Source organism: Chiloscyllium punctatum, chromosome 38 (genome assembly GCF_047496795.1).
Source record: "Chiloscyllium punctatum isolate Juve2018m chromosome 38, sChiPun1.3, whole genome shotgun sequence".
Taxonomy (NCBI): Eukaryota; Metazoa; Chordata; class Chondrichthyes; order Orectolobiformes; family Hemiscylliidae; genus Chiloscyllium; species Chiloscyllium punctatum.
In genome coordinates this window covers 41,049,537-41,063,084 of record NC_092776.1, presented here as the reverse complement: position 1 = coordinate 41,063,084, position 13,548 = coordinate 41,049,537, and the positions used below count along the sequence as shown (strand labels likewise).

Below are 13,548 nucleotides of genomic sequence, written 5' to 3'. Positions count from 1 at the left end.
AGTGGCACCATGTTATCCAACCTCCAGTATTATGGCACCTCACCTATGACTATCGATGATACAAATATTTCAGCAAGAGGCTCAGCAATCACTTCCCTGGCTTCCCACAGAGTTCTAAGGTACACCTGACCAAGTCCTGGGGATTTATGCACTTTTATGCATTTCAAGACATCCAGTACTTCGTCCTCTGCAATATGGACATTTTTCAAGATGTCACCATCTATTCCACTACATTCTATATATGCCATGCCCTTTTCCACAATAAACACCAATGCAATATAATCGTTTAGTATCTCCCCCATCTCCTGCGGCTCCACACAAAGGTCATCTTGCTGATCTTTGAAGGGCAAAGGTGAGGATGGCAGATGCTGGAGATCAGAGTCTCGATTAGAGTGGTGCTGGAAAAGCACAGGAGGTCATGCAGCAATGGAGGAGCAGGAAAATCGACATTTCGGGCAAAAGCCCTTCATCAGGAATGAAGGGCTCTATTCTCTCCCTAGTTACCCTTTTGTCCTTAATGTATTTGTAAAAACCCTTTGGATTCTCCTTAACCCTATTTGCCAAAGCTATCTCATTTCCCCTTTTTGCCCTCCTGATTTCCCTCTTAAGTATACTCCTACTTCCTTTATCCTCTTCTCAGGATTCACTCAATCTTTCCTGTCTATACCAGACATATGTTTTCTTCTTTTTCTTAACCAAACCCTCAATTTCTTTAGTCATCCACCTACATGCCTTACATCCACCGGCCTTTCCTTTCACCCTAACTGTAACATACTGTCTCTGGACTCTAGTTATCTCATTTCTGAAGGCTTCCCATTTTCCAGCCGTCCCTTTACCTGCGAATATCTGCCTCCAATCAGCTTTTGAGAGTTCTTGCCTGATACCGTCAAAATTGGCCTTCCTCCAATTTAGAACTTCAACTTTTAGATCTGGTCTATCCTTTTCCATCACTATTTTAAAACTAATAGAATTATGGTCACTGGCCCTAAAGTGCTCCCCCACTGACACCTCAGTCACCTGCCCTGCCTTATTTCCCAAGAGTAGGTCAAGTTTTGCACCTTCTCTAGTAGGTACATCCACACAATGAATCAGAAAATTGTCTTGTACATACTTAACAAATTCCTCTCCATCTAAATCCTGAACACTATGGCAGTCCTAGTCTATGTTTGGAAAGTTAAAATCCCCTGCCATAACCACCCTATTATTCTCACTGATAACTGAAATCTCCTTTTAACTTTATTTCTCAATTTCCCACTGACTATTAGGGGGCCTATAATATAATCCCAATAAGATGATCATCCCTTTCTTATTCCTCAGTTCAACCCAAATAACTTCCCTGGATGTATTTCCGAGAATATCCTCCCTCAGTACAGCTGTAGTGCTATCCCTTATCAAAAACGCCACTCCCCCTCCTCTCTTGCCTCCCTTTCTATCCTTCCTGTAGCATTTGTATCCTCGAACATTAAGCTGCCAGTCCTGTCCATCCCAGAGCCACATTTCAGTAATTGCTATGATATCCCAGTCCCATGTTCATACAAGTTATTGGACGGAATCCTGAGGGAAAGGATGTATATGTATTTGGAAAGGCAAGGACTGATTCGGGATAGTCAACATGGCTTTGTGCATGGGAAATCATGTCTCACAAACTTGATTGAGCTTTTTTGAAGAAGTAACAAAGAGGATTGATGAGGGCAGAGTAGTAGATGTGATCTATATGGACTTCAGTAAGGCGTTCGACAAGGTTCCCCATGGGAGACTGATTAGCAAGATTAGATCTCATGCAATACAGGGGGAACTAGCCATTTGGATACAGAACTGGCTCAAAGGTAGAAGACATAGGGTGGTGGTGGAGGGTTGTTTTTCAGACTGGAGACCTGTGACCAGTGGAGTGCTACAAGGATCGGTGCTGGGTCCTCTACTTTTTGTCATTTACATAAATGATTTGGATGCGAGCATAAGTGGTACAGTTAGTAAGTTTGTAGATGACACCAAAATTGGAGGTGTAGTGGACAGTGAAGGTGGTTATGTTAGATTAAAACAGGATCTGGACCAGATGGGCTAATGGGCTGACAAGTAGCAAATGGAGTTTAATTCAGATAAATGCGAGGTGCTGCATTTTGGGAAAGCAAATCTTAGCAGGACTTATACACTTAATGGTAAAGTCCTAGGGAGTGTTGCTGAACAAAGAGACCTTGGAGTGCAGGATCATAGCTCTTTGAAAGTGGAGTCACAGGTATATAGGATAGTGAAGGAGGTGTTTGGTATGCTTTCCTATATTGGTCAGAGTATTGAGTACAGAAGTTGGGAGGTCATGTTGCAGCTGTACAGTACATTGATTAGGCCACTTTTGGAATATTGCATGCAATTCTGGTCTCCTTCCTATTGGAAAGATGTTGTGACACTTGAAAGAGTTCAGAAAATATTTACAAGGATGTTGCCAGGGAGGATTTGAGCTATAGTTAGAGGCTGAACAGGCTGGGGCTGTTTTCCCTAGAGTGTCGGAGGCTGAGGGGTGACCTTATAGAGGTTTACAAAATTATGAGGGTCATGGATAGGGTAAATAGGCAAAGTCTTTTCCGTGTGGTCAGGGAGTCCAGAACTAGAGGGCATAGGTTTAGGGTGAGAGGGGAAAGATATAAAAGAGACCTAAGGGGCAACCTTTTCACGCAGAGGGTGGTACGTGTATGGAACGAGCTGCCAGAGGAAGTGGTGGAGGCTGGTACAATTGCAACATTTAAGAGACATTTGGATGGGTATATGAATAGGAAGGGTTTGGAGGGATATGGGCCAGGTGCTGGCAGGTGGGACTAGATTGGGTTGGGATATCTGGTCGGCATGGGTTGGACCGAAGGATCTGTTTCCATGCTGTACATCTCTCTGACTCAAAAACCATGCCCTGAGCTCATCTTCCCTGTTGGGCCTCCTGCACTCAAATAAATGCAGTTTAATTTATCTGTCCTATCTTGTTCTCTACTTTGTCCCTGCCTGCCCTGACTGTTTGACTCGCTTCTGTTCTCAACTGTATCACTCTCAGATTGATCTCTTTCCTCACTATCTCCCTGGGTCCCACCACAATCCCACCCCCCCACCCCCACCTTATTAGTTTCAATCCTCCCGAGCAGCCCTCGCGAATCTCCCTGCCAGTATGTTAGTCTCTTTCCAATTTAGGTGCAATCCATCCTTTTTGTACAGATCACTTTTACCCCAGAAGAGGTTTCAATGATCCAAAAATGTGAATCCCTCTCCCATACACCAGCTCCTCAGCCGTACATTCATCTGCGCTAACCTCCTATTCCTACCCTCACCTAGCTTGCAGCATTGAGGATAATCCAGATACTACTACTCTTGAGGACCTCCTTTGTAAATTCCTTCAGACTCTCATGCTTTTCCCTTCCTATGTTGTTGGTTCCAATGAACTCGTGCTGGGCAGTCTCCCCCTTGAGAACATTTTGCATGCTCTCTGAGGTATCCTTGATCCTGGCACCAGGGAAGCAACACACCATTCTGATTTTTCACTGCTGGCCACAGAAATGTCAGCCTGTGTCTCGGATTAGAGTGCATCCAGGATTTGTTGGAACCTGACGCACCCCTTATTGCATTAGAGCCAGTCTCAATACCAGAAATTTGCTGTTTGTGTTACATACCCCTGAGAATCCAACCCCCCATACATTTTCCAAAACAGCATACTTGTTGGAAATGGGATAGCCACAGAAGACTCCTGCACTAACCGCCTACCTCTCTTCTCTTTCCTGAAGTTAACTCATCTCTGTGACTGTATCTGACTTTTCTCCCTTCATATAACTACCATCCATCACACCCCCTTGCTCTTGCAAATTCCTCACTGCCTCCAACTGTCACTACAAACAATTCATTTGATCTGATAGGATTCACAACCAACAGCATTTATTGCAGACATAATCCTCAGTAATATGTAAACTCTTCCTAAGCTCCCACATCCAACAAGAAGAGCACATCACTCTACTAAGGGTCATTTTTGCTTCTTCCAGTCTGCAGACACAGAAATAGCACCATCTTATTCCTCTACAAAACACTTCTCCAGGCTAACTTAATATTTATGGCTTATATTTTTAAGTTTAATCAAGAGACATATCTCAATAAAAGATATAATCAAGAAATTCAATTGTCACTCTACTCGCTACTGCAGACTTACAGCAAGGCCACACTTAAAGCAATTCAACTTATCTGTTTCTGTGCTGTAACCTCTCCGAAACAGGTTCCTCCAAGATCAGTTGTGAATTTCACTGTTTGTTAATTTTCCTGGATGCACTCTGATGTCCAGCGATACATGAATTCAAACAGCAAAAGCGATAATGCGCAGGTTCACAGCTGTGTCAGGGAGCAGTATGGGTTTCTTTCTCTCTCTCTCCTGCACTGACCTGACCATGGGCTGCTATTGTCTGTCCCTCTCCCTTTTAAAAGTGACGTTGTTTTGACTTTTATTTTCCTCCAAAGTTCCAAAACAATGCAACAGCACATAAAACAGTCATTGCTGGAATTCGAGGAAATCAGCAGATGCAAAGGCATGGATGACATTAGTCATCATCCCTGCTATTCGCAGTTCCGCAGCTGAGGTTGTCTCCAGGTCACTTTACAGCTGATGCTTCTCAAGTGAACCACTTGCACAGCATCAAAAGGTCCAAATAAATTTGGACCTGCAATGCGAAGGTCAATGGGTGGACCGGCACGTAAAAGACATAGCTCCAGAGCAGATAACCTTCCTTGATGCCCCAATGTTCAGTTTCTTCATGTACCATAAGGAGAGTGCTGAAGAATCCACCTATTTTGTCAAGGTTTGTAGTAACATTTCAATTCTAGCAGGCAACCTTAACAGTTTATTGGCCTTTTATATACAAGTATTGTATATACAATATACAATGCATAACAAGCATTGGAGAAGGCAGAATTGCAGGCACAAAAAACTGTGCAGCTGGAAAAAGCACAGCAGGTCAAGCAGCATCTGAGGAGCAGGAGAGTTGAGGTTTCGGTTTGGGACCCTTCATCAGGACTTCCTCAGTTCTAATGAAGGGTCCCGACCCGAAATGTTGACTCCCCTGCTCCTCTGATGCTGCTTGACCTGCTGCGCTTTTTCCAGCTCCTCACTTCATTGACTCTGACTTTCCAGCATCTGCAGTCGTCATTATCTCCAGAATTGCAGGTACCACTTGGATAAACTGGCAGAGATTAATCAAAAGTTCTTACACATTCTGAGGAGGATTTTTGAGGTAGTCTCCAGGTTTCACACAGTTTCCATTCTTGAGTCTGTTCACAGTTCAAGTGCTACACAGGTCAGGACACAATGCAGACCAATATAAAAAAAAAAGCCATTTGTATGTACAAGGAAATGTTTGTATATTGGATCTTTGGAATTAATATTAACACACCCCCCAATTATGTTCATATGTGCGAGTGCTCAGAAGTCAGACATTTCTAAATCAGGTACCTAAATCAGCTCACCAACAGAAAAATCCACAGGATAACATACATACTACTGCCATGGAGAGAAAGTAAAATATTGCAATGAGTCATTTCCTGGCATTTGCATGTCAAATTGCACAAATTATAAAAATCTACTCCTGAAAGTCTTTACAACACAGCTGAGTTAAACTAACTAGAACACGTAACCATTCTGCAAGCTGTTAGTCAGACTATAATCTATAAACTCTCTGTCATACAGCCATTAACTGCTTTTGTTGCAATAACACATTTGCAAAATGTTTTCTTTCAATCTGTGCTATGCCTTTTTCAGGCATGATACCAAATACTAGTACTCTGACATGGTACAGCCAGACACATGGATTCAAATTACCAATGCACACTTGTGAATTACACGCAATCAACTTTTCAGCATTGTAGTTTACATTTCTTCATGTCAATTTTTCCTGACACTTTCAATTATGATAACAGCAACAGTAACATTACCTGAAAATGCATGGCCTCAAACAAATAGCAAGAGACAGAAAATATTTTAGAATAATTCGGCAAAACGCTGCACTGGATCTTCAGCATTGAATCATGCTTAGCTTTGTAATCTATCCAGTATGGATACATAAAATAGTTATAGTGGACAAAATTCCTTTCCCCCCCCCCCCCCACTGCAATATAAAAAGATTACAATATTATGACTAAGTGAACCGAACTCTGCAGTTACCCAAAAGCCACTTAATCACATACGTCTGACAACAAACCCCAGAGTGAGCATCATGACTTTTAGCTAACATCTGATCAAATCTACATCTGTTTTACATTCTTTTGGCTTCTATCACAGAGATTTACTGCTTCCAAGCACAAATCGTTTTGCATTCTACAGATTAAAGCTAGCCCCTAGAGGATTGAAGTTATGCACAGGAATACATTTTCTTCAACAATTACCTGCAAGATTTTACCCCACTGTGGGACATCTGCAAGTGAACGGTGACGGAGATAGTAAACTGTGAAACCCTGCTCACTATGAAGTACAAAGCATACTATCTCTCTACCCTGCCCTTCATATAGGCCTCAAGTGTTTCACAGGAAGCACAAGATTGCTGATGGGCAGCAGACAATTAAATGGTTGACGGAGTGGAAGGAGGTGTTGGGGTCAGGCAGGTATTATTGTTGGAAGAGAAGGTTCCCTTGGAGAGACTACAGCATGCTTCTATTTCTCTTGGCAAAGAATCAAACAAAATGTAAATCGCATGCAATCACGGGCCTCTTCTGGTTCTGAGGCTCACATCATCCGATGGTCTGGATTCAAACTGTAGTAAGGCCTCAGTTACACAATTAGGATGAAATCTCCACATCTGAATGGATCTTGCTGTCTGCTGGTGAGGGTCCTGGCTGTGCTAAAATCAGATTAAAACAAAGTAGATCACTGCCCCAACTATAATAATTCAGGTTAAAATCAGGTCTGACAGCTTTAATTTGGATATATATTTTGCAAACTCACAAAACGGCTTCAATTACAATAGCTCTTTGCTATTTATTCATTCATGGGATGTCGGTAATGCTAGCTGGGCCAGCATTCATTCACCTTCTCAACTGCCCTTGAGAAAGTGGTGTTGAGCTGTCTTTCACAACCACTGCAATGCTTGAAATGTAGGGATACCCACAGTGCTCTAGGATTCTGAAGCAGCGACAGTAAAGGAACATGATATCATTCCAAGTCAGGATGGGAGGAAATCGTGCAAGTGGTGTTGACAATATTGGCAGATAAATATTTAATATTGTCATGCAATATATGTTTATTGTGTTTTAATGCGTTATTTCCTCTATCTTACAGACCATTAAAAGGCTGTCATATGAATATGTTAAGTATGTATTTGCTTATCTACCAGCAGTAAGTTCTCAGTTAATAGATAAATGTCAGTTGTGCAAGTATGAATGAGGCAGAAACGCCTGCGCATGTAATAACATGGTGAGACACTGAGCTGCTGCTCATTAATAAATGAATAAATGATTCTTTAAAAATATATTCTCCCGTTCAATCGCCACATCATTAACTTTGTAACACTGGATGAGTAAAAAATGACACTCATCCTAACAGTTAAAGCCTATAAGAAATGAAAGGAGCATTGTGGGTAAAGAATGCAGCAGCTCCACACAAGAACGACAGAGATTCTGGGAAGTGTTCAGCATTTGGGATTTAGAGCCATTTTGACATTCAGCGGACGCACGAAAGGTACTCTGTGAAGGATGAAGCTGATGCGGGTTCCAGAGATCTTAACATTTCCTCCTAGTGAAGTTCAGGACTCAATGAGGTGGAAACTGCTTTCAGTTTGCCAACTCATCCATAGTATATTTTCTTCTGGTTAGCCATTTCAGGAAGATGAACAGCTACCTGCCTGTCATTCAGGATGGTCACTGATAGAGCTACTGGGAAATGAGTTGGCACTGTTTGTGTAAAGAGCAATGGATTATTTTTTATCTTAATTAATTCCTTTTCACTCAAGGAGAGAAAAATGATTCAAGCTGAGAACACCACAAGGATTCAAGCTTCAAATATCGTCAAGGTTGAGTGGTGAAATTGATGAATTAACATCCGTCCCAAAAATGTTTCACTTGACCATGGCTGAATCTAAGTTCCTTCCACTTACATTTTGATAATAAAAAGGCTGCACAATTAGAAAGCCCACAGACAAAATAACAGCCTTCATTAGATTCAGTTTTGCTTAAAAGAGAGATGAAATAAGAGGCATTTCTGCTGAATTTTAACCTAACCGACACCGTTGTTTTCCGTGCTGCTTTCTGCAAAAGTAAGGAAATCATTTCATTATCTCAAAATAAATATCTCCACCCCCATGGGCTGAGGTGTGGCTCACTAATTTGAGGCAGCAGAAGCTTTTCCATCATAAACACCACAATAGTGACAATTTTAAAATGAAGGCACCACTCACCACATGACAATTGGTTTTCCTTCAAAGTTTTGAATGGCCTTCCCTGCAGAGTACTTGGGTAGACACACACAGTTTCATCTGCTATTCGAACTGAAGAGTTTCTGGCCCACTGTAAGAGCCATCTAAGGTTGCAGTCACACATTAGAGATTCAGTGCTAAAGTGCCTGTAAAACACAGATGAATTCACAAATGAGGATGGATCCTTCCCATACATCACTCTGATGTCAATATCTGATACATTAACATTAAGATAATACTGTTTTTCTTCTTCTTGAGTTTCAGTTTCTCTTTGTAACATGCTAATACTATCCTTAATTGAAAACAATGAAGATACTGGAATATAGGTTTGAGTGATAATGATTTACATTTTGCTCATATACATATATTCATAATTCATAAGTAACATTCTATGTTCTATGTGTCATTCAAATCAATGAACTTAACATCATTATTACACAGATCACATATCCAGCAGACTCAAACACTGAATTTTTTCAGGAACTTATGCTGCAAAAAACTCAAGTATATATGAAGCCTTAGCTGGACAGAGTTAATGTAAGCAGTCAGTTTGTTATGCATTTGACTGTGTTTCCAAAGCTGAAGTTGATTTGGAGCAAAGCAGAACTGGTTATGAAAGAAATAGAGTAACTTTAAAAATAAAGCTAAAAACCTGCATAAAATAGACAAAGTAGAATAACTGTAGGCAATATGTGAATCAAGTAAGTATAATAAGATTTGATTCCTGTCTAAGTAATCTGAAAATGAAAATAAAATCAATAGAAAGTTAATTCATGAAAAAATTAAAATGCATTTTCCATTATCCTCAGTGTTTCAAAGATGAAAAATTATTTCTTGAAGCACTGATAAATGCAGCAACCAAATAGTCAACAGCAAGGTTCCATAAACAGGAGGTATTTCCTAGTTTCACCATTAAATGTCTGGCTCACATTTTTGTACAATGCACCATTGACACCAACAACATAACCAGCAGATATTGTTTCTCTCTATCTACCTTAAACGCATGTCTGAAGATATTGCCCCTTTTCTTTATTTAAAGCTACACGCAGCACTGTAACCTCTCCAGGCTGGAAATCTGTTGTTTGGAAACACCATTTGTCTTAAAATTCTTTTGTCAAGAGTTTTATTTCATGCTGTGCAACACCTACAATTTGGGTGGTTATCGATGCTCCAGGCAAGTCCTGAGCAGCACAGCTAGAGAGCACTACTGGGCTTTTTCGAATTAGTTTAGCAATTGTTCCTCAACACTGTTCAGGCAAAAACGTTCTTTATAAAATACAGAAGAATAACTCTCAAGAAATAAAAGCATTTAATTTTTGTTCAGTTGGCCTGGAACCAGACAGAATGAAGGTAATCAAAGTTTGCTCCTCCTGCAGAAAGACTCTTAGTTTTGTGTAAAGGAGATTTTAAATTAGATTGCATCGGTGAACAAGTGGTATTTTCACTCAGTATGAGACCATCGGTGGCATTTTTCCTCATGAACATTTAATTTCCTATTTTTACATGTCCAGGATCTTCAACTAATATTCTATCCATCAAATGCTGCATTCTTTAATTGATGATTTCAGTTTCAAAAACGAAAACAAAATTCCTATATCTTTCCAGAGCAATTGAGTGGAAGCTGCACTGCTGTAAATGAGCAAAACCTGTAGGACTTCCACTTTCTTCTAACAAGATCAGTGACATGTGTCAGGAGTCTATCCACATAGCATGTTGCTGTATCTTGGGAGGTTTCAAGCATCCAGGGAACAAGCAAGTATCACATCTTCATTAATGGGTGTGCGACTGAACCTGAGGACTCACATTGCTGTTATATCCTAGCACCCCTTAAATTTCTAAGGTTACTCATTTTAAAAAAAAGCATTAATGCAAACCCACCAAATCAGATTAGGCCTAACTAATTCCAAAAGATTGGCAAGGTGGGAGAAGTGGAGGACCATAGAGTCAGGAATTGGCCCATTATCTGCTGATCCATAAGCAAGCTCCATATATTTGACTTTGCCTCATACCTCTTAATACCTTTTGATAACAATAGTTTATCCATCACAGTTTCTCCATTTTGGAAAAACAGTCTTCCAAACTTTTAGCACACTTCTCATGTGCAGGTATCTCCTAGCTTCAAACTTAAATGTCTGGCTCCCATTCTTATACAATGCCGCAACAACAGATATAGTTTCTCTCTCTGGATGTAAGTTTGCTCACTGAGGTGGAAGGTTCATTTTCAGATGTTTCGTCACCATACTAGGTAACATCTTCAGTGAGCCTCCGGAGGAAGGCTTTGACCAGAGGCTCACTGAAGATGTTACCTAGTCTGGTGACGAAACGTCTGAAAATGATCCTTCTGGCTCAGCGAGCAAACTGACATCCAGAACCTCAACCTGAGCTATAAATCTTCTCCAAACTCATTTATATTTTCTCTCTATCTACCTTATATGTTTTCCTAAATATATTAAAAACTTTGATCAAATTATCCTTAACTTTCTAAATTCCAAGCTATACAACCCTAGTTTGTACAAACTCTCATTGTAATTTAACCTTCAGAGTCTAGGTTTCAGTCTGGACAAACAGTGCTGCCATTCCATGAAGGCCAATAAATCCTTCATGAGGGTTAGTACCCAGCACAGCTCACAATGCTCCAGGGATGCTTATCCATGACCTTAGAAAGCAGAAGCATAGAGTAAACCCCCACGCATTCTTTAGCCTTTTGGCTATTTTCTGCATCTGTTCATGACATTTTATTCATCCATGTATGTGGAATCTTAATTATCTTTGGACCACCACTGTTTCTAGTTTGTTTGCCATTCAGAAAGTACTCTGTCTAACACATTTTAGATTCAAGTGGATAACCCAGATGGCCTCCTTCTTCAAAGACCACAATTTCCCCTCAGACGTGGTCGACAATGCTCTCCACTGCATCTCCTTCACTTTCCGCTCCTCCGCCCTTGAACCCTGCCCTCCAATCACCACCAGGACAGAACCCCACTAGTCCTCACCTACCACCCTACCAACCTCCAGATACAGCAGATCATCCTTCGTCATTTCCGCCACCTCCAAATGGACCCCACCACCAAGGATATATTTCCCTCCCCTCCCCTATCAGTGTTCCGGAAAGACCACTCCCTCCGTGACTCCTTTGTCAGATCCACACCCCCCACCAACCCAACCTTCACTCCCGGCACCTTCCCCTGCAACCGCAGAAAATGTAAAACTTGCGCCCACACCTCCCCCCTCACTTCCCTCCAAGGCCCCAAGGGATCCTTCAATATCTATCAGAAATTCACCTGGGCCTCCACACACATTATTTACTGCATTCGCTGCACCCGATGTGGCCTCCTATACATTGGGGAGACAGGCCGCCTACTTGCGGAACGTTTCAGAGAACACCTCTGGGACACCTGCACCAACCAACCCAACCACCCCGTGGCTGAACACTTTAACTCCCCTCCCACTCCGCCAAGGACATGCAGGTCCTTGGCCTCCTCCATCGCCAGACCATGGCAACACGACGCCTGGAGGGAAGAGCGACTCATCTTCCGCCTAGGAACCCTCCAACCACAGGGGATGAATACAGATTTCTCCAGTTTCCCCATTTCCCCTCCCCCCACCTTATCTCAGTCCCAACCGTCAGACTCAGCACCGCCTTCTTGACCTGCAATCTTCTTCCCAACCTCTTCGCCCCCACCCCCTCTCCGGCCTATCACCCTCACCTTAACCTCCTTCCACCTATCGCATTCCCAACGCCCCTCCCCCAAGTCCCTCCTCCCTACCTTTTATCTTAGCCTGCTTGGCACACCCTCCTCATTCCTGAAGAAGGGCTTATGCCTGAAACGTCGATTCTCCTGCTCCTTGGATGCTGCCTGACCTGCTGCGCTTTTCCAGCAACACATTTTTAAGCTCTGATCTCCACCATCTGCAGTCCTCACTTTCTCCTAATCTCACATTTGCCCAGTCATGTTTGATTTTTGAGGTTTGTTTCTTTATTTTTCAATTTAATAGTAAGAATTACTGTAATGTTTAACTTCTAACTTCATTCTTTCTTTCTACATTGTTCTAATGATTCTGTACCCAGATACCTGTTACCTTAGATGGGGCCTTGTGTGGCGACATTGTACATTTTCACTGTACTCCTTTGAGTACAGTCTAAGTCTTTAAAACCTAAATATAGAAATACATTGGCCAAAGTTTTGTCATTTCAACTAATCTATCAAAATCTCTTGGCAATTGTATGCTTCCATCCACTGTGCTTCCAAATGTCATCTATATTTGTTTTATGAGTTGTATTCCAGGGCATGTAGTCAAGTGCCTGAGTCCATATTTCAATCAGATGAACTGCATTGGCCTGTAGACTCTCACAAAGAGTGGCATTGTTTAATAACAAGCAAGACCCCAGTGTTATTTCTACCCCAAGGAATTTCTAGATTACATGATAGTCAAAAAAAAACTTCTAGGTTCAGCACCCAGAAAACTCTCTAATTTTCCTTGTTAATTGCCCAGGTATTCTTCATACAGCAAGCTTTGCAAATTTAATAATATATCTAATTGTGATCAGTTTCCTGAGTTTATTAATAACCAGAGTGCATTTAATAAGCACTTGCATGGTTCAGTTTGCAGAGGGAGCTGACACTGTCAGCCCCACATGTTCATACTGTTACAGATCGCTTATGTTGGTCCCTCAGAGACCAATTTTAAAAAGCATTCTGTCAGAATAAAAGAAAATAATCGAACAATGTAGGATTAAGGTCAGCAGATCATGACACACTCACATACGATCAAACTAAATGAGTGTCTCTGCATTATTCATGATTTGGAGATGCCGGTGTTGGACTGGGGTGTACAAAATTAAATATCACATAACACCTGATGAAGGAGCAGTGTTCTGAAAGCTAGTGCTTTCAATTAAACCTGTTAGACTATAACCTGATGTTGTATGATTTTTAACTCTGCATTATTCATTATGCACAAACAATGTGCATTCCAGTATCAATTTATATTTCGCAAGAAGCTTGCAAGGTTTATACTTTTATGCACTGTTTTAAAAACAGAGCTTGGGAGACAATACTATTCACTGGTTATCCACTGGTTTGCATCAAACAGCAAGTGTTTGTGTTGGAAGCCCAAGGAGGATGTGTTAACCAGC

At 41.4% G+C, this 13,548-nt stretch overlaps 1 protein-coding gene across 1 annotated transcript in view; it reads right to left on the bottom strand.

The window, feature by feature from the left end:
• adgra1b (adhesion G protein-coupled receptor A1b) overlaps positions 1-13,548 on the bottom strand; it is a 530,861-nt gene that overhangs the window by 292,320 nt on the left and 224,993 nt on the right. The window contains exon 6 of the mRNA XM_072557678.1: positions 8,394-8,557. Coding sequence (XP_072413779.1) covers positions 8,394-8,557 — 164 coding nt within the window. The remainder of the gene's footprint in view (positions 1-8,393; positions 8,558-13,548) is intronic.